Source organism: Ascidia mentula, chromosome 1, assembly GCF_947561715.1.
Source record: "Ascidia mentula chromosome 1, kaAscMent1.1, whole genome shotgun sequence".
NCBI classification, from domain to species: Eukaryota; Metazoa; Chordata; class Ascidiacea; order Phlebobranchia; family Ascidiidae; genus Ascidia; species Ascidia mentula.
The window spans coordinates 12,420,229-12,446,774 of record NC_138566.1 but is presented as its reverse complement, the minus strand read 5'-3'; the positions used below and the strand labels follow the sequence as shown (position 1 = coordinate 12,446,774).

At 35.9% G+C, this 26,546-nt stretch overlaps 1 protein-coding gene across 2 annotated transcripts; it reads left to right on the top strand.

The window, feature by feature from the left end:
- Positions 1–5,032: 5,032 nt before the first annotated feature.
- LOC145895686 (armadillo-like helical domain containing protein 1) lies at positions 5,033–25,551 on the top strand. 2 transcript variants are annotated; one of them, XM_082984482.1, is made up of 9 exons: positions 5,033–5,390; positions 6,014–6,180; positions 7,506–7,582; positions 12,994–13,103; positions 20,834–20,928; positions 21,537–21,647; positions 24,333–24,541; positions 24,613–24,690; positions 25,155–25,551. In XM_082984482.1, exons 1-9 carry the CDS (start codon positions 5,143–5,145, stop codon positions 25,224–25,226), a joined length of 1,167 nt encoding a protein of 388 aa, XP_082840608.1. In that variant the 5' UTR covers positions 5,033–5,142; the 3' UTR covers positions 25,227–25,551. The 2 variants fall into 2 exon arrangements, with proteins under 2 accessions (XP_082840608.1, XP_082840603.1); XM_082984477.1 differs by having other exon boundaries at positions 21,531–21,647.
- Positions 25,552–26,546: the final 995 nt, after the last annotated feature.

The following is a 26,546-nucleotide window of genomic DNA, read 5'->3' as shown; positions in this document are numbered from 1 at the left end:
TGATGTTATATATTTTCATTTTGAAGATTGGCCATTTTTCATGTAATGCTCATCAGCTTGAACCACAGAGTTAAGAAGAACTCAATTTGTTCAAAGGAACTTACTATCCATTAAAGTTTTAATTCATATTCTCTTGTGAAGCAGGTTAGTTTACCGTACAGTATAAGAAACATATTCAACAGATTAGTTAGGACACCGTTTAGTCAATTTTGTTTTTCGGAAAATAATGTCAAGATCATATTCGTAAGCTTATTTGTCCGAAACACGCGTATTTTACTAATTAGTGTAACTTTTCTCACGTTTACTGCACAACATTGGCATTAAACCAGCATACGCAGTAGTCGTTTTGGCGGTTCTGTGCCGAAGTGCTCATACGTGACGAAGACAATGGAAAGTCGGAGTTGGACTATCATAACAGCATAAGAGCATAGTATACTCTTATGGTAGTGCAACGGCTCCTCTTTTCTTTGTTTGTTTTATTGTCTGTGGGAAACTCCGTCACGCATGATTTCCAGGAGATCAAATGCGACTTTTTGCATACGAAGAGATAGGAAACTTACATATAAATTCGAATTACTAAAAACGTGGGTAGAGTTTTGAACTGAATTTTTAGTATGTTAAAATAAGTATTATACTGATTCAAATGGGTAAAAAAATAAAAAATAAATCATTTCCTTTTTTGAAATAACGCATCGTTTTTCTGAAGAATTTTTTGAAGGCCGTGTGCAAATGGAATTAAAAAGCGTAAGTATGCCCCTTTACATTTGTTTTTGTTGTTAAGTGTGTTTCAACATGCCTGTGCTGACGTAATCTAACTGTGACGTAATCATGACGTAGTTTGTTAGTACTGATATGGCTAAAACCGCTTTGTTTGTTGTAAAAAGACATTTTAAGGCAAAATAACGTAGTCTGCCATAAGTAGACTATATTTTGAAGTTATTCTGGGTCTTCAGATATTTATAAATGTGCTGCTAATCTATTTTTGCATGTATCTTACATCTTGATGTAATATTTTAATAGGGTTTGATCATTTGATGTGTGAATATGTATCAAAAACTAAGTGACCAAACAAAATTAGTAGATTGTGGTATTATGTCACAAGTTCGCATGTTGCAGTTTAAAGTAAAACTCTACTTAATCTGTCTTCCTTGACTAAATTTGTATGTCCAAATTATCACATCCTATTTTGCCAGAACAAGACAGAAGTAAAAAAAATTCAGACAATCTACAGGATTCTCAGATGAAGAAACAAGATTTTTGTACCAACCTCCAGAAATTTATATCATTTGAATTCTGTCTCTGATGAAAACATTTAATGTGTTCATATATTAAAATTATTGTAAGTTGTATGGTGTATGATAATAAATTATAAATCAAAATGTATGACTAACTCCTGTCTAGTAAAACCAATCACCACACAAAAAGTAAACAGGATACTTTGTTTATGTACAATTGCAAAGGAAATACTCATTTCATGCTAGCATCAGAATATATTTCAACAACATGAAACCCAAAGCTTCTTTGAAAAAGACATTTTTGAATCTAAGTTAACAGGCACATTATGTATTGCTTATTTTTTTATCTAGTTTTGTTTCCCCACACTGTGAATTTTGTAAACAACAACCTAAAAGAATTCATAAATATGTTTATGTATGGCAAATACACACAAGATTACATCTACACAACAAGCTAACTCACATAGAAAAAACTGTAGGTGATTATCAAACATATCATATTTCAAAAATTTGTATGTGTATTCTTCAAGTTTTTCAAAATATTTTTGTCTGTGACAGGCTACTTAACTTCACCAGTTTCACAAACATTATTTCAGAGCAAGCAGCCCCAAAGCATTTCGACCTTTGGTCATCTGATGATCTATATTGTTTGCATAATTGCTTGTAGTTAGGAATTGAATCTTGCATGAAAATCACAATAGCTAAAAAAACGCATTTTGCACTATAGGATACCTTATAACCATATTTCTGCCTGTAAAATGGCGTCATGATTACGTCACTAGATTTATTACGTCAACACAGGTACGTTGATACATACTTAAACCAAATATTACGTAAGGTGGTATACTTACACTTTAAAACTTCCATTCACACATGAATGACATGATGTCCAAAAAACTAATCAACAAAACATCACCGTACCTCGGAAAGAAGGGTAGGAAATATTTAATATTTTTAGTTAATGGAATCAATATAGAACTTACTTTAACATACTAATAATTCAGCTCGAAATTCTACCCACGTTTTAAGTAATTCCAATTTATATGCGAGTTTCCTATCTCTTCGTATGCAAAAAGTCGCATTTGATCTCCTGGAAGTCATGCGTAACGGAGACAATGGTTGCACTACCGTAAGAGTATACTATGATAAGAGCGTATACTATGCTACTATTAAACCACCTCACTAACGAGCGAAACGGGATTTCCCCGTTTCATGCGTGGCTACGCCACATTAGTTTTCACGAAGACCTTGCAATATTATACCTCTAATATTTAATTTGTTTATGCAAAAACGTTGTTACACACTAAGGGCATTTTTTTAGTTCAGAAAGAATGATATTTCTAACAAACATGTCTGAAAAGCTAGTTTAACCACATCACGATGAACCGGGGAAATACCGTTTCGCCCGTCCGTGAGGTGGTTTAAGCATAGACAACTTAAGTGGTCTATGGTTTAAGTGTCTACCTAATTTGTCTATGGTTTAATTGTCTATTAAGTTGTCTATGGTTTAAGCATAGTATACTCTTATGGTAGTGCAACCATTGTCTCCGTCACGCATGACTTCCAGGAGATCAAATGCGACTTTTTGCATACGAAGAGATAGGCAACTCACATATAAATTGGAATTACTTAAAACGTGGGTAGAATTTCGAGCTGAATTTTTAGTATGTTAAAGTTAGTACTATATTGATTCCAATAATTAAAAATTTTAAATATTTCCTACCCTTCTTTCCGAGGTACGGCGATGTTTTGTCGATTAGTTTTTTGGACATCATGTGTGAATGGAAGTTTTAAAGTGTAAGTATACCACCTTATGTAATATTTGGTTTTAGTATGTATCAACGTACCTGTGTTGACGTAATAAATCTAGTGACGTAATAAATCTAGTGACGTAATCATGACGTCATTTTACAGGCAGAAATATGGTTATAAGGTATCCTATACTGTAAAAATGCGTTTTTTTAGCTATTGTGATTTTCATGCAAGATTCAATTCCTAACTACAAGCAATTATGCAAACAATATAGATCATCAGATGACCAAAGGTCGAAATGCTTTGGGGCTGCTTGCTCTGAAATAATGTTTGTGAAACTGGTGAAGTTAAATAGCCTGTCACAGACAAAAATATTTTGAAAAACTTGAAGAATACACATACCAATTTTTGTAATATGATATGTTTCATAATCACCTACAGTTTTTTCTATGTGAGTCAGTATGTTGTGTAGATGTAATCTTGTGTGTATTTGCCATACATAAACATATTTATGATTTCTTTTAGGTTGTTTTTTTACAAAATTCACAGTGTGGAGAAACAAAACTAGATAAAAAAATAAGCAATACATAATGTGCCTGTTAACTTAGATTCAAAAATGTCTTTTTCAAAGAAGCTTTGGGTTTCATGTTGTTGAAATATATTCTGATGCTAGCATGAAATGAGTATTTCCTTTGTAATTGTACATAAACAAAGTATCCTGTTTACTTTTTGTGTGGTGATTGGTTTTACTAGACAGGAGTTAGAAATACATTTTGATTTATTTTATTATCATACACCATACAACTTACAATAATTTTAATATATGAACACATTAAATGTTTTCATCAGAGACAGAATTCAAATGATATAAATTTCTGGAGATTGGTACAAAAATCTTGTTTCTTTATCCAAGAATCCTGTAGATTGTCTGAATTTTTTTACTTCTGTCTTGTTCTGGCAAAATAGTATGTGATAATTTGGACATACAAATTTAATCAAGGAAGACAGATTAAGTAGAGTTTTACTTTAAACTGCAACATGCGAACTTGTGACATAATACCACAATCTACTAATTTTGTTTGGTCACTAAGTTTTTGATACATATTCACACATACAAATGATCAAACCCTATTAAAATCTTACATCAAGATGTGAGATACATGCAAAAATAGATTAGCGTCACATTTATAAATATCTGAAGACCCAGAATATCTTCAAAATATAGTCTACTTATGGCAGACTACGTTATTTTGCCTTAAAATGTCTTTTTACAACAAACAAAGCGGTTTTAGCCATATCAGTACTAACAAACTACGTCATGATTACGTCACAGTTAGATTACGTCAGCACAGGCATGTTGAAACACACTTAACAACAAAAACAAATGTAAAGGGGCATACTTACGCTTTTTAATTCCATTTGCACACGGCCTTCAAAAAATTCTTCAGAAAAACGATGCGTTATTTCAAAAAAGGAAATGATTTATTTATTAATTTTTTACCCATTTGAATCAGTATAATACTTATTTTAACATACTGAAAATTCGTTGTAAAACTCTACCCACATTTTAAGTTATTCAAAATTGTTTGCGAGTTTCCTATCTCTTCGTATGCAAAAAGTCGCATTTGATCTCCTGGAAATCATGCGTGACGGAGTTTCCCACAGACAATAAAACAAACAAAGAAAATAGGAGCCGTTGCACTACCATAAGAGTATACTATGGTTTAAGGGTCTGCCTAGTTTGTGTGAACGCCATCGTTTGAAGTTGTGTTCACTGATGCGTGAATTAATTTCGCCGAAATGTCGGTGGTGGTGTCATAGTAACACATGGAGAAGCCGTTTGTCAACAAACAGTCCCGTGCTTCGATAAATATTTTGTTTATCTGTCCAGGTTTAAACAACTTACGTCTCATTTTCGTAACAGCATACGTAATTGGTCCCAAGAGTGTGAGTGTTTATATGTATTAGGTGTTGTTTGAGATGTAAATATGATCAAGTATAGGCCATAATTTGTGCAGATATTTTTGGATTTAAAGGGCTAAGTATCCTCTTTTTTAATGCGTGGAATTTTCAGTATATAGTAAATGAAAATCTCTAGCACTGGATAAGCTTTGGAATTGTATTGATCACTTTTAAGTGATACCTGTGTAACAAGATGAATGAAATAAAAACTCTAGTGTTGGATTGGGATAAAGGATCAACAGCTATTCGCATGAACATTTTGTCAAAATTTGTTAATACATACAAAGGGAAGACCTGCAATGAACTTGAAGAACAATTACAGTTTGCAGCAAGTCTGTTTTTGAATAGACTTACTGCTTGGATTCGGTTGTCATATATGATGGGGAAGTGCACCAATCTTCAATTGCAAGCAATCCATGTCTTTCTTTCAGCAACTAATGGGTAAGATGGACCAAGTAGACTACTAGGCAGGTCTTTCCTTTTTGTAAATGATTAATAAAGATCTGCATTTTATAACATCGACCCAAACATTTTGTAAATACAGGCCCACAGAACCAAATTACTTTTCAGTAACAGCAAATTAAACCTGTTTAACTATAAAAACAAATGTCCAATTAGGTACAAAAATGGATTCAAAATTATTACATAACTCAACACTTCAACTGGCAATATGTGATAGTAAACATTTCCTTCATTTACACAGAATCTAGAGTTGCACAACATTTTAATTTATAGACTTCTGTTATAGATTTTTGTTTTGTGTGTTTAAAGCATGTTACTTTGGTAAGAGTTACTAAGAAAAACAAATTGGGTTCAAAACAAAGAGCATCATATATATTTATTTTGCAATGGCTGTTTTAGCAATGATGCCAAGTGGTAAAACATTTGACAAGGATGTATCTGTGCCCCAGAAAGCATTTTATGAGTCATTGGGTTTCAGAGACATTGCATATAGAGAAGATACAGAAAGACAAATTTTTCTGTGATTTAGTTGTGTAGTCGTTGCAATGTAACTTCATCTACAGTATATTACTTGACATACATTTTTGGTTTATACATTTTAGACAAAAGTATATCACAGAGTTTGTTGAAGTTGGTGGAATTCTCACCCTACTGGAGATTATTGGACTTCGACAGTCAAGTGAGGAAGACAAGTCTCAGTGTTTATTGGTGCTTTGCTCAATATGTTCAGCAGGAAGGCAATACAAGGAATTGATTTGCGAAAGTTTTGGTATTACAAAAGCTTTGTACTTATAGTATGTCTTGCAAGACTGAATTTGAAAACTTGTAAAGGCCATATCTCACAATTAAATCTCGAAATTTGAGCTTTAGAGGTCATTCGCCTTCATGCACCTGGTGACTCGTGAAAGAAGACAGTTTCTGTTCTTTGCCAAAAACAATTGCCGGGCCTGATAACTCATGAAGGGGGACTATTGCTTAACAGAAAAAAAATTGATCTTGGGGAAGTGGAGGGGGGGGTTTGTTGCATGCATTGTGTAGAGGAGGGTTAGTGACTTACTTTGTTGCAAATGGAGGGTACTTTCTGTGATTCATTTTATCACAAAACAAATCAACACTTTTTTAGCCAAAATAATGTCCAACAGGGGGGGGGGGGGAATGCCCCTGGGGGAGCGGTTAAAGTAGTTATCTCGAATATAATTTTGACCAGAATTCTTAGACAAGGGTCCGGACTAACAGAAAATCACAAATTAAGCATACTTTCTGTGATTCATTTTTCCACAAAATCCACCCCAGCTACATGTTCAACAGTACCCTCTACCACTTTACTGCCCGACTAATAACCCTGGAAACCACAGTAAAAATGCCCTAAACTCGCTGAAAATTGCTCTGGCAACAGCCTGTTCATTTGCACTCATTCATCCAAAACACTGGCACCCATGCATGACCCATTGCATTCTTGCATACAATTAACTCAGTTACACCGGAGTCCAAAAAGTGCATTTCCCGACCAAGAAACTCTTTTCCATAAAAATGCAAAGATATGGCCTAAAGTAACTCACCTGCTATGAATGTAAAAAATAAAACATTTAATAGAAATATAGTTTGTATTAGGCCTTAAGGACCTATGGCAATCAAACCAAGGAAATCCTGTTTTTAAGGTCCTCTAAATAATGCACCTGCTGACTGTTCCGCTTGTTTTCCAATACCTGTTGCTGGGTCTTGTGAATTATAAAAGGACCTAAAAGTTAAAAAAAATGATTGTACCTGAATGGGACAGTCCACAGTAAGGGCATAAACAGCCATTGGGATTTGCTTAGGAAATTATGCAGCAACTAATTTTGATGCTAATTTGTGCAAGAGAGATGAGCCTTGCATAAAATAACAATAGATTTCCAAATTTCTGGCATAGTGTCCAGTAGAGCTAGAAAGAAATGACTTACAATAAAAATGTATTTCATTGGTCAGTTGTTGTTAGTCATGGTTTGATCATGATTTAAAGAAAAGTGCCATAGTTTACATGTCTGTAAATCAACAAAATATCAGAACTGTAAAAGTATATTTTTCTGCAAATATCCAAAATTGTACTTTATGTAGGAGTTCGCGCTGTTTCAGAATGCTTGGCAAAATCAGCTACAGAAGATACAATGTGCCAAGCAAAAATTCTTTTACAGGCAAGTGAATTTTACTAATTTATGCTTATCCTTGTTTAACTGACCAATGGTGTAAGATTTTCCAAAAAAATATTGATGGTGAGCATGGTTAACACTTCGTGAGACAAATTGTGTATATATATGCAAAAGCTAAGATATTGGTTGAGTCGAGTGCCAAAATACGTTGTGTAAGTGCCAAAATCATTTTAAATGCACAAAGTCATTACGCTAGAAACAAAAACAGCCTGCTTTGAGACTATACTTAATTTTAATACAAAAGCTTAATTTTTAGTTTATAAAATATTTTTTTTTAATTTTATTAGAAAAGTTTTTAAATTCTGTGGGTAATTACTAGGGATGTGCCAGATGGACCAAGATTCCAGTTCGTGCAAACCCGAATAAATAGAAAACATTATTCGCATAAATCCGAATATATTCGTGTGTAAGTAAGACATGGCCAATAGATCGGCTAAAAATCGTCTTACGTTGTCGTCAGATTGTCAAAAGCTATTCGTGTTTGGTTTTTAAGGTTGTCTTGACCGTCGTTGGTAGTTTCCAAATGTATTACCGATCTTGTACCGGGCATGAGCAAAACAATAATACTAATACTCCAGCAGTGTTTCCCAACCGGTGGTACGCGTACCAATCCATGCGACGGCATTCCAGGTGGTATGCGAGCATTTTTCTGTAATTAGTGGATATAGTTCGAATTTAAAAAATTGCAAGTGATCTAAAAATGTTTGCTACTTCAATCTCTGGTTACTTTGTAACACTCAACTAGGTGGTACGCGTCGAAATTGTTTTACCTCCAAGTGGTACGCGACCACAAAAAGGTTGGGAATCACTGCAATACAGGTTCTCGTTTTTAGAAGGAGATGTCTTCTGCGACAGTAAATGCCAAGACTTACATTACAAAAATGTTACTCCACTGATTAATCATAAGGCGTCGTTTATTCCTCGTTCGTTTAAGCGCAGTTTGTAAGATTGTGTGATACACAATTACGCAGAAAAGACACGATAAATACTATCATTTTTCATAGTATTGAAAATTATTGCTGATTCGGCAAATGAAATCCGGAATCAGAAGCTTTAATACATCACTTTAATGAATAAACCCATCCAATCCGTGATGATAAGACAAATGCACGCCACAAATTTAAACAGTGGAACACAAAAACATTTAACTATCGCACGATGCGAGCTTATGGTTGCCATTCCGGGTATATCAGCCTAAAGAACGACTTTCCAAATCCAGGGTAGGCAGCCTAACCTGGGTATTTTGCAGGTTAGGCTGGCCTTCTCTAGGAGATAGTAATCGACGCCTATGATACAGTTGATTACTGCAAAGTACAATAAACTTACAGAAACCAACAACCAAGTCTACTATCGCACAGGCGAACAATGGCCGCTATACCGGTACTGTTTTGGCAAAACGATACTTTGACTTAACATGACGTAATTGTGCCTTCAGATTGATCAAATATAATGTTAAACAACCCAGGACTAAGTTCTTTTGTCGTCAATGTGTTTTAGTTATGCAAACCCAAGCCACGAATAGACTTACTTTGTTGCGCCCATAGGTATGATACAATGTTAGACGAAAGGGATGTTGCTGCAAGAAAAACGCTTTTCGTCACGTTTTGTACATTCGTGGTGATTAAACAATAGCAAAAACGACTGCACTTTGTTCTCGTGTCGTTATGCTTCCATTGTTGATCATTCGAAAAGGCACTAAACCTCAGTTAGTGTATCACACAACCATGTTACACTCCAATAAATGTTCGCATACAAATCTTGCGTATTATTTGGGTTCGTACGAATATGAAATCGGTGCTGATATTCGGCGAATAGATTCGGTTTCGGCTTCGCCTTGGCACATCCCTAGTAATTACTATGCTCTTTTATTAAATAAGTCAACTCCTATATCAATGGGATAAAGTGAGTTCAATTTAGCATTGTATTAATTTTTTTTGATAAATAGAAAGCCCTACGAGCTGCTGAAATCGTCAGCAGCATATAATCTGACAAAACTCATCAAACCCTGGCAATTTACCTATATTACTAACACCACCTCTGTAAACAAAAATTGTACGACATTTTTAACACAAATACTTCGTGATTTTTACCTGCAGCAGCTTCAGCCTTAATGCTGTTTGTAAATTCATTATTATGTACTATCAAAAAAAGATGCCCACTATTTTCTAAATACAGTAGACTTACTAAAACAGACAGAAAATATGATTTACCTACTTATTTTTTTCGAAAATTAGTATCATAAATAAATCTTAAAAGGGACAAAGTAAACTGATGTAGCTGAACACCTGGCAAATATTTTTTGTCAAAAAGAGATTCCTTTGTGCACACAAATGTTGCAATTAACTTAGTTTAAGTTGTTTATGATAATTTAAAAAACAAATACATTAGAGAAGTAAATAAATTGTGCAGAGATTTGCACAGTTCTCAATGCATGTTGTACAAACACAAAGGTGTTTTGAAATTTTGTCAACGCAAACACAACAGACTAAAATCTTTAGCAAATTTCATTTAATATTTGCGAAATATTTTGCTGTGAATGCAATAATATATTAAGAGTAAGTATCAAAAACATTGATTCCAGTTTTTAATTAAAATTTGTGTATATAAAAATCACATTGTATATTTAAAGGTTCAAAGTCCTTCCCAACCCTGTTTACATGGCCAAGTCTACTCATAACCAGGTCACAAGAATTTCAAATTCAACGCACAAAAAATGACAAATTTATATGTGCTTTTAAGTTAGCGTTAAGGACCCATATCAGTATTAAATGCTAAAAATCAAGTTTTTAAGGTTATCAGCATTAATACCCATACTCAGGGTGTCGATTTTTTATTGCATGTTGTACATCTTGAGAAAATTGTCGTGCATGTCGAATAGCACAAAAGTCTTATCTGGTAACTAACGCATGAGAATGGCCAGGCTTATGTCAATTACAGAATTCTTGTACTTGCATAAGTTTAGAATACACGTTGAAATAACGACAAAACAATTTAGGAAAAATGGTACTTGTTTTGTATGTTTGGTAACGATGCTCCATGTTTGGAAACAATGGTTAGTTTTTATTGCGGTTGTGTTTATTTAGCCATCTAAACAGACAAATTTATTTTGGGTGGGGATTTCAAACGATAATGCCATTAAGTTTTCAACACGTAATCGTTCAGTTAAATGCTGTTGTTTGAGAGTGACTCAAAATACAAATCTCCCCAAATAATTGATTGCGGTTTGGAATTAAACACTTATACTGACACCAATGTCTTCGAACCACTTTTGCCACCAACATCTACGACAAAAAGTTGACAACTACATGTCAGTAGGAGAATAGTTGGCGTCCAATCTTCGTAAAAAAATGGTAAGATCACAGTGAATGTTGCAAGATTGGTGTGACCGATATGTTAGACTTTATAGTAATTCAATTTATGGACTTTTTAGATAACAATAGCGTTTGTCTGTTGTAGTACTGCTTACCGGTAACTTAACATTATTTCATGCTGCGTGTGTCGAACACTTCCAATGGTGAAAAAGGCATAAATCAACACCCTGTCCAAACTGAGTGATTTGCTATTTTGCCCACAACATTTTCTGTGGTCTGTGACCCATAAAGATATACTTGTACTATTCAAAGAGAATAAAATTGATTGCAGCTGCATCGGACAAAACACAGCAAAGATCTGAGGAGCTTCCAGGAGGATCCTATGTCCTATAGGATTGCAAAAACAGTTCCAGGGGGCTACCAAAGCAACTTTCCTGTGACAATTGTTTTTTTCATTGCATTTAAGCAAATTATCCTGCAACTAATTTTGACCTGATTGGTAGACAAGAGGCAGGTCTAACATAAAATCACAAATTCAGGTATACTTCTGTGATTAAATTTTGAGCAACATCCCCTTGAACATTTTGCAGCTTTTTTAACTAACTTTTCACAGTACCCAGCGCCAAATAACAAGCTGACAAAGCAGGGCAAAAAATGCACTAAAACTGCACAAAACTCTGAAAATAGCCCCGGCTACAGCATGTGCCTTCCTGGTCATTCCAACATAAATTTGACCCTATGCATAACTGGTTGTCTTGTGAGTGACATAACTGAGTTTCTTTATGACAGAGGACAAGACGGACATTTTACGCGGGCAAAGCTTTTTGAATAGAAATACTGATATGCGGTCTTAAGGGTGACAGGCTGTAAATTCAGACTCTTTTCTAAATAAATAATCAATATTTCCAATATTAGCATGCAGAGAAAAGTTATTGGCAGTTAGCTTACCTTAGTATAGTTTTTAACACTTTTATGCAAATGGTCCTTGATTATAGGAAATACATGTGAGTTTACTTTGCCAGACACATAATAGATAATTTAACTAGAAAACTAACTTCAATCTATATCATTTTAATATATGAGAAAAATGAAAAGCTAAAATTTCTTGGGATTTTCTTTTCTAAGGTGAAGCATCAACACTTCAAGTGAAAGTTCTATGTTTACCTATTATATCTGTCTCATCCCTGTAAAATTGTGTGTCAGAAAAGACTGAATGGAATAGTTTTATAGCAGTACTATGGCACGGTCACACATAATTGGTTTTTAAATTTTTTGACATTGATTTTTGTTTTTCTTTTACAAAATCTTTGTTATGACCCAGAATTTCAGCTTGCCTAATGCGCAACACAGAGATTATCTGCTTTTATTCTTTGGGTTTAAAACCTTTTTGATGCAGAGAATGGAAATTTTTAAATGTAATATCTTTATTTTCTAACTATCAAATAGGGAAGATGGACCACTTATTGCATTGCAGTTTATTTATTTCAAACCACAAAGCATGCCTTCTGTGAGTACCCCATTTTTTGCACACCATACTTGTTTGTTTTTTCAAAAGGTACACAGAAAATAAACTTATTAATACATTCATAGCACCCCACTTCATTCGCATTCTGAAAATTAATACATCGTTCTCTTCTGATACAATATATATATGTTTTAAATAAAGAAACCAATAAATGTGTTCCTATTTACACACAAAATATTTCTTTCAGTGGTCCATTAAATGTTCTGGTTTGCCCAGTGAAAATATTTATATGGCCTAGTAGGATACTCATTGTAATAAACAAACAAAAAATATAAAAACTAATTACAGATTTACAATCTATTCAATTTCTGTTCAAACAAAACCAACTTCATAAAAATTGGCCCAGTAGAGAACTAACTACTAGCATACAACACAAACACCAATATATAATTTTTTTATTGTAATCTATGACAGGTGGCATTTAAATTGTATTTGAAGCATTCCAGACGTTGTATTATATTTTTTACAAGCTCAATTTATGTCCATAAATCCATAACATTTATCAACTTTTCTGACATTCATTTTTCCATTTTTTTATGATTTACAATTGTTACATTTAGCACCTTGCAGAAGGAAATCAAAAATATGAACAACAAGTTTATAAAGGACTTATTGCTCTATTGCCCTCCACGTCACCAAAAGCACAGCAAATGGCCTTACAAAACTTAAGGTAAGTCCTACACTGTCCAAATATGAAAGTAAGCAATACATGACATGCTTGTCCTTTTGTTTGAATCTTGAAAAGTTGAAATTTTTGTTTTGTTTGTGCACTGTATGATAAAATTTAAGTGTAATCCAACGTTCAATCATTGCTATCACTAATCCTCAAATCATATCTCATGGGCGGTTGCCAAGTTCTAGTGAAAGAATGTGTAGAAATGTCTTTCGTAATGAAATCATCAAAACATGGCAAATTTCAAATTACCAGATCAGGGACAGTTTCTCACATGTTCTATTAACTGGTTAACATGACACTTCCAAACAAATTTACAATCACACATGCAACATAAGTCAACGGTCTAAGAACTTTTTTAATCAGTCCCATCACCCTACGACCGTGATAATCTCACAGTGCCACTTTTTGGCCAATTACAAATGTTCTGTTGCCCATGATGCTCTTCTCGACCCTTTCCTCTCCCACAGGTATAAGATTGTTTGTGCAAAAGAAAAGTTTGTGTCTCGGTCTGTACCAACATTTATCGGTGAAAGTATGTAGCATGCATGCATTCGACTTGACGGCTTAAAAGAGCGGCAGGCGCCGGTTGGGTTTGGAGTAAGTTATCGTTTAATTTAGCATAGCACCTCCTACTGAGGGCCGTATTTTACAATTAAATCTTGAAAATTGAGCTTTAAAGGTCATTGGCTTTCATGCAAACAGTTCTGAGACATCTAATTCTAAATGCATTGCAGCAATAAATTGTTTTTACTACATGAAATCTACCTAACCAGCAGCACTTCTTTCACGTGACACAAGTTAACCTTCAATTCAATTTTAAATGTTACTAGAACAACTTTGTGTCAACGCTTCTAGTTTTGGAATACATGATTTTTTTATCATTTTCGCTTTTTGTCATTATCAAATTATCAATTTAGCATCTAACTATGTCTTTTCTGTTTATTTTGTTTGTAGAACTTAAGATGCTTTAATAAAAAGCGAAACATGTATTCCAAAACTAGAAGCGTGGACACAAAGTGGTTACATTTAAAATCTAAATGCATTGTGTAGAGGAGTGACTACTTTGTTGCAAATGGAGGGTACTTTCTGTGGTTCTTTTTTTTTACAAAACAAACCTACACTTTTTTTTGCTTTTTTAGCCAAAATAATGTCCAACAGGCGTGCAAAATGCCCCTGGGGGAGCGATTAAAGTATTAAATCAATTATAATTTTGACAAGAATTCTTAGACAAGGTTCGGCACTAACAGAAAATCACAAATTGAGCATACTTTCTGTGATTCATTTTTCCACAAAATCCACCTCAATATTTTGGAAATTTTTCAGCTACATGTTCAACAGCCCCCTCTACCCATTTACTGCCTGACTAACAACCCTGGAAACCACAGTAAAACTGCCCCAAACTCTCTGAAAATTGCGCTGGCAACAGCCTAATAATTTGCGCTCATTCATCCAAAACACTGGTGCCCATACCTGACCCATTGCATTGTTACACACATTTAACTCTGTAACGCAGGAGTTCGAGAAGGGCATTTCCCGACCAAGAAACTCTTTTCCACAGAAATACAGAGATAAGGCCTGAATAAATTCAAATCGGCAAAAGTACGCACCGGACCACCCTAAACCGTGTTTACAATGGGATATAGGGTTTAACTGCATTCAGCTTGTATGGTGCGTACCTTGTCAGGCTTTTGTGGATGCCGAACCGGGTGGTGCGGTGAGTACCAATGCACCTTGCCATGGGCACCTCCTTCTTCTTCTTTGACCTCCTCTGCGTAGCCCTTGTCAACGTAACAATGAATATTCTCTACATACTTGTCTTTCAACACGAGGTCGCTCGACAAGCGTTTCTTCAGCGACCAAAGCCGTCGCTCAGCCATAGAACGACTGTCCTGTGGCAGACTAACTCCCCTTCGCCATGGAAGCGGCAAATAGAAATGTCCATATGTTTTACAGAGTCCTTAATCATGTCGAGCACTCTCCTATCCTCAACTGACGTTGGAAATGGAATGTCACCCGGCTCTTGCTGGAATTCCTCTCTCCATGATTCACATTTAAGGAAATTAACTGAAACATTATCAACGGCAGGATGACAGATAGACGGGCCGACGAGAGACCACCCCAGCGATGTTCTCGCAGCCAATGGTTGTTTGCGGTTTCCTGTTCTCATCTCCAAGACTCTTTGGGCATACGGAACGTCAGTGCCAATAAGTAGAAGCACCTCACCATTACACAATTGAGGAAATTCCAATCCCTGCAGGTGTGGAAGACTGTCCAATCCGTATTTCTCGGGGTTGGATTAGGCTCGACCGGAATAGCGTCAATAGACAAGGCATTGTCCGCATTGATTTCTTCATCTTCACTTAATGACAAAACGCGAAAACTTGCGCTGATTCCACTGTAATTTGCGGGTCTTCTCCCGACGCTGGACATGGTAACTTGTCTCTGACTTCCGTCTATTGCAAGTAGATCTGCTAACCTTTTGTCGTAAAAACTTGTATCGGATCCCTGGTCGAGGAACGCGTACGTCTTGATCTCTCGACCATTGGCTCGAATTTTCACCGGAATAACTGAAAAGTACGATGAAAGGCCGTTCTTTATCGTATTGCACCTGGCTTTAGAATTGTTAGTCTGGCTGCTGGGCGGAATTCTATTATTATTTTCCGACGCAGGCACGTATGTCCTAGAACGTACAGGATTTGGTATATCTTCGTGCAGCAATGTGTGGTGCACAAGGGTGCAGCCCCTAACAGCACTGGTACATAACTTCGATATGTGCCGATAACCTTGGATTTGTTGCCGTCATGTGTCAAACTTGGATTTGTTGTCACAGAAGCGCAGGTAACATTTTTTCCACCGGGTTTACCAGCTCGTTTCTTTTCTTCAATTTTCCGGGACACACACAACTGGCCGGGTAAAGTGTTCACTACGGCAGCTTCTTTCTATGACAAATTCAACACGATCTGCGAAATCTGCCTCCCTGCCAGTTTTCTTTACAATCTGCGCAACTCGACGGCGCCAAAGCCTTTGCGACTCATACGGCAGCTTGTTCGCCAAAGCCACCAGTAGCAACAAGCATTTTTTCATAGTCTGTGCATAGGCACGTATACCGACTGCATCATCAGGTTTCAAGTTGCGACCATTGGTCAACTGCTCTACGAAGGCTCTAGCGACTATATAAGGCTTACCGAAGTTCTCATAGAGAATGTTTCTTGCCTCTGGATAGCCTTCCTTCGTCTCCAGGACAGAACAGTGTTCAATCAGGGACCTCGGCTTTCCTTTGCATTGATTGACAAGCAATGTCAGGCGCATATCGTCACTTCGAGTCTTTCATTCAAGATTCGATTCAAAGTAACGTACAAACATCCAATAATCCTTGGTTTTCCCGAGAACGTCATGTGGTCGGGCTTCGGCATACTCTTGCCTTCTCCAACTGCCTTTACGAAGCACGGTAATACAGCTGGGCTCTCTTTAATTTCCAAGTCCGGGTGTGTATTCAATACAGGAGCATGTACAAGAAGACTAACGTTGTCACGTAGTACTTTCCCATTTTGGATATAAGATGCACAATCTCTGGTAGCAGAAGACGTCGTCGGAACTTCTTCGCGACAGCCAGCACCGAGGAAGTCGATTCTACTTCTGGGTTCTGACTATGGTTGGGCCCCTTGTCCGACGACGTCAGATCATTGGGTTCTTCATTTAATATTCTAACCCTTGCATCGGCAGCCTGAAAATCGTATTTTGCCTTTAACTTCCGCCTTTCTGCTTCCAAAGCAACCTTTTCCAAATCTGCCTTCTGTTGCAGAGCCACCCTTTCAAGTTCCGCCTTTCGTTCCAGAGCTGCTTTTTCCAGTTCCGCTTTTCGTTCCAGAACTGCTTTTTCAAGTTCCGCCTTTCGTTGCCCTTGAACTAGATCGTTTTCTTCCTCGACCTGTTATGCCAACTCTCGCTCCACCTTTGCCTCTTGACGACTTCTTTCTGTCGCAGATGAGGTCGCCACAGACGAACGTAAGCGGCTGGACCGTGAGGATCTGTGGCTAGAAACCACAGTTGGTGCCCTGTGCTGTGGGCTTAGCCCAATTTCGGGCAATGCATTTGGTAGTTCAAATGGCGTTAACTCCGCAATTCTGGTTTTAAACTCCTTCTTACATTGTTCGACGAATTTCAACTCATCCTCGCATACAGCGCGGTTCTCTGAGTCTTCGTAACAAGCAATATACATGCCGTACATATTTTGCAATTGTGAGTAGCATTCGTTAATTTGGAACTTAGCTATTTGCAGTAGAGAGCGGTCCTTATTTAAAATTTCTCAGCCACTACATACCAACTGTTGAGCTTGTCAATTCAACATAACGGTGTATCTCGTCATGGGACAGTACGACTTGAGCGGCAAGAGGTCTCAACCATGTAGGCTCCGGCGATTCAAGCGGAGATATAGTCTTATCCACTTCTTCACAGATCATCAAAAAGTAAAACTTCTAGGAAACTTCGTTTCAGAAAACTTCGAAAACTTTAGTGTAACAGCAGAATTTTCCGCGCCTGGCACCGCGAGGCTGTCACACCAAGGTTGGAAAGTTGTACACTGTCTCAATTTCGAAAAACACGTGTATTTTTACCACACACTGCACATGGACGAAAACGAACATGTACACGGTTTTCTTTAAAGCATTGATAAACCATGTTACCCGTATGCTACAATCAAAAGCGAAAACGTATGCTCACCGAAGTTTTGAGCCAGGAAGACATCAGTAAACCAGATTCAGTTCTTTTGTTAAATTATTTATTTTCTAATTGCCCTATTCAAATAGAATCGATTAACTTTTACTACAGCACAATATACCTATAACTCCCGAGCACCCTATACTAACGTATTTACTCGATTGTAAGCCACGGCTTATAAAGTTTTTTAACCTACCGTTTGTGCGGCTTACAACCGAGGGCGGCTTATATTCGAGGACAGCTTACATTATTTAATTCCAGGCCGATATTTTGTCTTCGCTCTGTTTTTTGATGAAATTTACCATCAACTCGCTCCATCGTACCATTACGTTTTATCGCCCAAGGTTGTCAGCGTATCAGACAATTTTAAACGACAGATTTGTTGACAATTATTGTTGTGGGTCACCTAAGTTTGTCTTGAACATTAACGTGCGGCTTACATTCGAGGGCGGCTTATATTAATTTTTGAACACCTACGCATGCGGCTTACAATCGAGGGCTGCTTACATTCGAGGGCGGCTTACAATCGAGTAAATACGGCATACAACACACACCTTAGCAACTAAGTTACCAAGCATGGCCGAATGAAATGCAGTTCTAATAGCATTGTTATGTCACTTAGACGTACTGTATGACGCAGTAGTATGCCTGAGTGATTTTGAAATGTTACATTAATCTTGAAGTAAACGGAACCAACAAATGCACACATGTGCATAGTTTATAACATTATATTAGACCTTACTGGAACACAAACACAGGCTAACAAGTAGAGAACTCAACTCTAACACAAACAAATACTAACACCAACTGAGGAGGATGAGTGACAGCTTGTACATGTTGACACATATACAAAATCACTCATGTACCGTATTTTACGGACCATAAGGCGCAACTTAAATCCTTTTTTTTCCTCATAAATTGATCGTGCGCCTTATAAGCCGGTGCGCCTAATGTATGGATCAAGTAGTGCTTTATTGCCTACACTCAAAACCAGTACCGATACTATTATAAATAAACCACCGTCTTACACAATAAACTACGGTAAAAGCAACTGGCAACTGTGATATTCATACTATTGTGACTTGCTTACATTTATTACGTAACAAGTTTTTGTTTAATGAGCTTTATACGGTAACCCATACTCCTTAAAATACGTTGCGTTCTATAGCCCGGTGCGCCTTATGTATGAACAAAAAACTAATCAAAGCAATTTATTGACAGTGCGCCTTATAATCGGGTGCGCTTTATGGTCCGTAAAATACGGTAATAAATTCAAATACTAAGATAGAAAATAGAACTCTAAAGAAAAATCAAATAAACACATTCAAAGAAATACGTAAGGTTAAAAATGACTGTGCAGATATTGGTTCAGGGAATTTGGGGATTTGCAACTTTTTTTTCAAACTCTCAGTCACAAAACAATTGGTGCTTCCTATATCCAGAAAAGCATTGGTAATCCGGTTGCTTCCCTTCAGTCGAATCTTAACGGGAATTATTTGTAGCCAAATTCCTCTTTTATTTTTGAGATTCACCAAACCATCACGAACTTCCACTGCCTTTAGTTGCAGATTCGATAAATGTTTGGTGGAGCGTGCGCAACAAAGATTTAAAACGTTAAAAGTGGTAGCTTTGTTTAAGACTTTATGACACATAAAAGAGCCAAAACCTAAATACTTTAATTAGGTTAATCATCAGTTTCATGCTTCAACCAGCCATAACAACCCTAGCGAAAAAAACGAGGATTTCTCCTAAAGGGACGTCAGTCGTGCTTGACTTGATGTCACAAGCATATAAGTCATGTCGTCAAGGTATTCCGACATAATTGACTGGAAATTTGTATCTCTGTGAAGTAGCTGCACGAAAAGCGCCCCCTTAACTGCGCCGCGCCTATGCTGTACGTGGAGGACTTTCTAAGTCTAAGACAAAATATTAAGGCGAGGTTCCACAATTCACCATTATGTAACGTCAAACATGTATGCTAAAAAGTAACTATAATGTTTTGATTACATGATGTGTTCATTTAAACCACAAAACCCTTTTTCAAAAAAAACAATTGTATTACAACCACAAAGGATAAGCGTTCTAGCATACTATACTTTCATGGACAAAACATGCTTTACAGCAAGCGCGTTAGTGACTAAGCGAGTAACTTCTACTACTGTCAAGTAAGCGTGTGTCAGTTAGTTAGTTGGGTGGCAAAGTCAATGAGAGAACAAAGTGGGAACGTGTAACACGTATTTAATAAGTTACGATGAAAAAACGTTTGTCGTCGAGCTGGATGACAGAAACTGTGGAAGTTCTGCAGGAAAGCCTAACACCGACTACATCATTCGGTCTGTCTGTGTTTCAAATGTGAGAAGAATTAAGTTAGCAAACATGCGTGTGGTGCTACAAGTTCTACACGGGCAATGCGTACCGTTCAAAATCTCGGCGCTAGCAAGTAATTTTCCTTTGCCTATGAATTAAACGTGCGAAAAATCATGCTAAAACCTGTAAAATGGCAGAGTTATTATCGGTCAAAGTTTTGTCAACTAGGACCTTCTAGCTTTCTTTCATTCCATGAAAATCATTATCACAACCAACTTATCACGAGACTAACTTGTTTGTGAACACTCCGCCCAACGTTCCTTCAACGCACACAAAAGTTGTCAAGTTGTGATTGTCTCGTCATCAGCGTATGTTGCAATCTTGCGTAACCTGTCTTTCACTAGATTATGAATTGTGCCATATGCTTTAGAAATAATCATTTGTTATGTGGCGTGTTTACATTCGTAGCATTTCGAATGCATATGTGCTCACTCAACTGTAATGTTAACACCCATACATCACTGGTTGTGACGTCCCCCTGTTGTGACAGAGGACACAAAACGTATTTTAATAGGAATATCAATATGCGTCCTTAACATTTTTCACCAGATTTAAACAACCTTGAAATTTTTTGTTTAAATTAGCCATTGCACACGTTTATCGAAACCATAATTTTGAAATACAGGTAAATTTTTTTCCAGAATAGTTCAACAGTCAGTGCCTTCGGCAAATCCTAGTTTAATTGTTCCATTGCTGAATTTACTTGCTTCAAATCACCTAGAAGTTCAGTATGAAGGTAAGTGATCTATATGTTAGGTCAGGCAATGTTGTACATAGCCCCACAGTTTTCTCTGTGTAGTTCTTTAAATTGTGCTTCATCCTAAACTCTGAACATAATCTTACAAAATTCACAAATGTTTTCATGATATCCCGATTCATTTGGTACTATACTGACACACATTTCATTTAAATAGATATTTGCATTTTAATTCAAATTTATAGGTTTTTCACACTTCGACAACATTTTTTTTATCCTTGCCAAGTATTTTTGGTAACTTACATTTAGGAAACATGTTGTCACATAGCAATAAAAACATTGGTCAAAGTAACAGTTCTGACACATTTTGAACTTCATAATAAAGTTGCAGGAAAAATCTTATTCCATATACTAAAGTCACATTTGTTTTTGAGAAATAATGATTGTATGAGTGTATCAAACATTTAACTGAAAGATCTGATTTTGTCTAGACAATAGGTGTTAACCAGAGACTTTATTTAAATATTATATTGTGTATTTACCAAATCAAACTTCCTCATTGGTAACTTGTGCAAGTATCTTCATTAAATTGTCGTACATTATGTCTTTTTTATCCTAAAGTCATTGCCATTCTTTACAAGTTATAGAATTTGTACGTGAATTGATGGGCTTTGGTATCAAAGAACAGTTGTTGGATGCTCTTGTGCAATTACTGCGACCAAGTCGAGAAAATAATGTAAAGGCAACTAGCATTGCAAGTATGTATACATAAACAAGTGGCCAGAATAATAAAACAGTGGGTTCAGTTTATCCAAGCACTTAAAATGAAGTTTTTGTTTATGATTTTCAACATGCAATGAAAAAATATTTTATAAGTTCAGGGGGCTTTTAGGCAATTATTTCACAACTAATTTTGGTGCCATTGTGTAGAGGTGTTTTAATGCCTTACATAAAAACAACAAATGAGTTGTCACTTTACTGATTAATTTTTCTGTAAAATCCTGTATTTTATGTTGCTTTTTTAGCAAAAATTATTTTCAACCAGAAGGGAAAAGCTTTTATTCAGAAACCCATTTTACCAGAATATACAGAGAGATGGACCATTCACCAAACCACAAAAATTGATATATTTTGCTGAAAGTGCAGCATCAATTTTTTCTTACTTTTTCAACAACTCCCAGTACCAAATAGCTAGCTCACTATAAAACACACTAAAACTGCCCCAAACACCCTAGCAACAACAGATACACTGTGACAGCACTAGGTGGACATTTATCCACAGAGCAGCTTAATTTAATAGTTTTATAATTAATTCAAATATGCAGTCTGAACAAATGTGTGTAACAATGAAGGTTGTATAACAAGTTGTTTCTGTAATCCTAATTCTATTTTAAGCACAAAAATAAATTTGAAACATACTTTGAAGCATTCAAAGTAACAGATACCCAACAGTGACTTTTTGCATTTTAAAAGAACTTTAACCAACATGTATATCACAATTAAATCTCGAACCGAGCTTTAGAGTTCATTCGTCTTCATGCACCTGGTGACAGTTTCTCTTGTTTGCAAAAAACAATTGCCGGGTCTGATGACTCATGAATGGGGACCACTATTGCTTAACAGAAAAATATGATTGCAGCTGCATTAAGACAGCACATGGGGAGGTTTTACAAAGGCTTACTGCCAAACTGCCAGTCCTAGGTGGGTGGTAGAAACAGCCCTTTACTTAATTGCAAGTGGAGGGTACTTTCTGTGATTCATTTTTTCACAAAACAAACCTACCCTTTTTTTGGCTAAAATAATGTCCAACAGGGGGGCAAAACTAATTATCTTGAATAAAATTTTGACCTGAATTCCTAGACAAGGGTCGGCACTAACAGAAAATCACAAATTGAGCATACTTTCTGTGATTCATTTTTCCACAAAATCCACCCCAATATTTTGGTAGTTAACACTGTCGCCCATGCATGACCCATTGCATTGTTACACACGATTAACTCTGTTACGCAGGAGTTCGAGAAGGGTATTTCCCGACTAAGAAACTCTGTTCCATAGAAATTACAGAGATGGGGCCTTAAATCGAAAACAAGTAAATTAGCAAACTTTGTCAACCTACCTTTAGCCAGTAGCAAAACAGGCACGGTTTACCAATATCAGCAGCAAAAATTTTTAGGCACATCTCTAACACAGCCATATTGTCAAAACTGTCGATAAAGTAGATTGAGAGTTTCTTGTAAGTGTTTGCAACTCACAAATCCACAGATATTGCCAATGCCAACATTAACCAGTTGCAGATTCCAGCTATGCTGGGCCATGAGAATGAATTTCAAACTCATTTTAAAATTAAAAAATTTCAAGTCAAAAATTTGTTGCTTTGTTTCACACCATTCTCTGTAAGGTGCACCCTCCAAATATGTTGGCCTGTCTAACCTCTCAATTTAAACCGATGGCACCATGGTGCAATTTACATCTGACATTTGTTTGTGAGTTAGAAAGTATTTTTAAGAGCGGATACTATAATCAATGTGACAAAGAAATAATCCATCACCACACATTACTGAAAGCTGAGCTTTGGCATTACTTTTTGGATGTGGAATGCTGTGTCTACATTTTCCATCCAAATTAGGAAACAAGAAAAGGTCATCAATAGGCAGGCTGACAATACAGCAAAGAAAATGCACAAGAATGTTCCCCAATAATTTGTTTATACTACAATACCCCAGTAATTCACATTCTTCTCTACGTAGAGCAGTGAGCAGCGATTTTTTGTCATGATAAATATAAAATCAAAGAGGAACAGCCATGATTTTCATGAACATGATTTTCCTGTGCACAATGAGCAAAGACATACTCAAAATTTATTGGCTGACAGAGACCAAAAAATACAGATTGCGCATTAAATTGAACTGCTTTTGTTTTTTGCATTATTATATTCCAGAAAATGAAACAGATATTTGACCAAAATTACTTTCAATGCAACTTAAGGTGGTAAGCAGCAATATTGCAAATTGTATTGTGTTTAGCAGTTCCTCTGTAATTTAATTATTAGCTTATACCATCAAAATTGGTGTGTGTCACAAATGGCTGTTAAATGTAGGGTCATCCAACTTTATTCCTATGACTTGAGCTTATTTTCAAGAGCAATGTCCAAAATGAATTTGCTTATTTCTTACATGCTTATTTTGGAAATGTGTGCTTGTTTTCTCCTCTAAACATGCTCATCTTCATAAAATGTGGATGGTTAGTTGCATGGTGTAGCATGCCTAAAATCAAATTATATTTGCACCTCTCTAAAATGGTATTAATGCATAATTCAAAATAGCCTCCAAAATTGGGCTGTGACTGAAATAATCACAATTTTTAGAATAAAAAAACAGCATATCTATATTAGAGTCTGGCTGGTGATAACCCTTGCTATGTGTGACATAATATTTTTGCACCAGAGTCTGAAAAAACACAGAAACTGGAATATTATCCCTTGCCTGCATTTACAAAACAAGCAACAGCTGCAAAAGCAATTGGAATTTTAGCGAGAGATTCTTTTGCGACTGGAGCCCAACTGATCAAATTACATGTTGTTTCAAAATTGCTTCATGCAATGGGAAATGTTGACCATGCTGACAGTCAAAAGCAGGCAGCATTGTCACTGGAGGTTGTATACATGAATTCATAATGGTTTTCTTAAATTTAAATTTAATGTTTTCATCTAAATACTTTTTGCAGTATCTTTTGCGTGTGTTTCCGAGTGTTACCGAATCCGTTAAACAAGCTATGGGAGAAGAACTGTTTGAATTGTACATTGTAAGTTGCTATGAAATATGAAAAACTTTCTAATGTTACCTTAAGGAAGAAATTTGTAAATCTAAATATTAAAAAAAATTAAATGTCTTTGATTGGTTTGTTTACATCTGGGTCAGTCCTACAAAGTATAAATAACTTTCTTTCACAAATGAGGAAAAACCCAAATAATTACACAGGGAAATATTTTTTAAATAAATCCAATTGCATCTGGTTTCTGCAAATTTTTGGCCTCCTGTACTTTGTAGGACTGACCCAGATGTACACAAACCAATCAAAGACATTTAATTTTTTTAATATATAGATTTACAAATTTCTTCCTTAAGGTAATATTATAAATTTTTTCATATTTAAATAAAAGCTTGTGATTGTGACCATTGTTTTATATATAAAGCATATGGTGTTTTCATAAACAAAAAGTAAAATACAAATAACGAGTAATTTAATACTGTCTTTATGTGTTGCAGTCTGATCCAGAAAGTTTGTACATAAGCTTAACTGCAGTACAAGCAGATGTTCTCTTATCAAACAAGATATAATTTAAATTTATTTTTTTAACATTTGACTTTAGTTGATTGACATTCTGTACAATTACATGGAATGTTTGTATCCAGAAGGATCTTAGAATATTTTACTTGGCATGTTTACACTATTATCATGGCATTCTGTGTAAAATTTTACACAAAATATATACAGATAGTATTTTGCATTGCCTGAATATTTGGCTGTTAATTATTTTGTTATGTTTTCCACATTGCAATTTTTTTTGCAAACTGTTATGTTTAATTTTTTGTCTAAGAGCTCACTTTTACGTTTGGCCCTTTTTGTGTAAATACTTGATCAAACAATACAAACCACATGATATGTAAAGGCTCTTTTGCTCGGGGAACCCAGTGGTAGGCCTCATATCTGCGTTAAATACCCAAAATCAAGTTTCGAAGGTTATCAGCATTAACACACAAACTGTGTGATTTGCTTTTTTACCAAAATCAATTCTTGCGGCTTATGACCCATGAAGATTCACTAGTACTATTCAAAGGAAAAAAGTGATTGCAACTACATTGGACAATACACAGCAAGGATTTGTGGATTTTTACTTTCCGGTGACAATTTTTTTGACCATTGGAAAGAGAAAGACAGAGTGAGTGAGGTTTTTGTGATACATTTTTTGCAGCCTTTAAACCAAACAAATCCTGTGTCAAGGTCCTCTGCAATTTATGGTTCCAACATATTTTTATGGTCCCAACTGCTTTCGAATAATCAACAAAATGGAAGCATACCACTACGAGAACAAGTGTAGTCGTTTTTGCTATTGTTTAATTACCACGAATGCACAAAACGTGACGGAAATAGACTTTCTCTTGCAGCGAAATCCCTTTCGTCTAACATTGTATCGTGGCATGGGTTTGCATAACTAAAAAACAAACACAGAAGCGCATTTCACGACAAAAGAACTTAAGTCCTGGGTTGTTTAACATTATATTTGATCAATCTGAAGGCACAATTACGTCATGTTAAGTCAAAGTATCGTTCTTCCAAAACAGTACCGGTATAGCGGCCATTGTTTTAATTGTTGGTTTCTGTAAGTTTATTTTACTTTGCAAACCAGCTGCATGTAATTATTTTGTCGTATGACAGTAAAACAAACGTTCGTCGAGGAACATAGGATCTATTGGTCACGTCTTACTTACTTTCGTGCGAATAATGTTTCCTATTTATTCGGGTTCGCACTGACCCGAATCCTTGTTCATCTGGCACATCCCTATTTGCATGTTATAATTTTTTATATTTTCCTGTTGTTGTATTGCGGAAAAACAGTGGTAGCCTATGATCTTTTAGGTTGCTTGATTGTTAAAGGG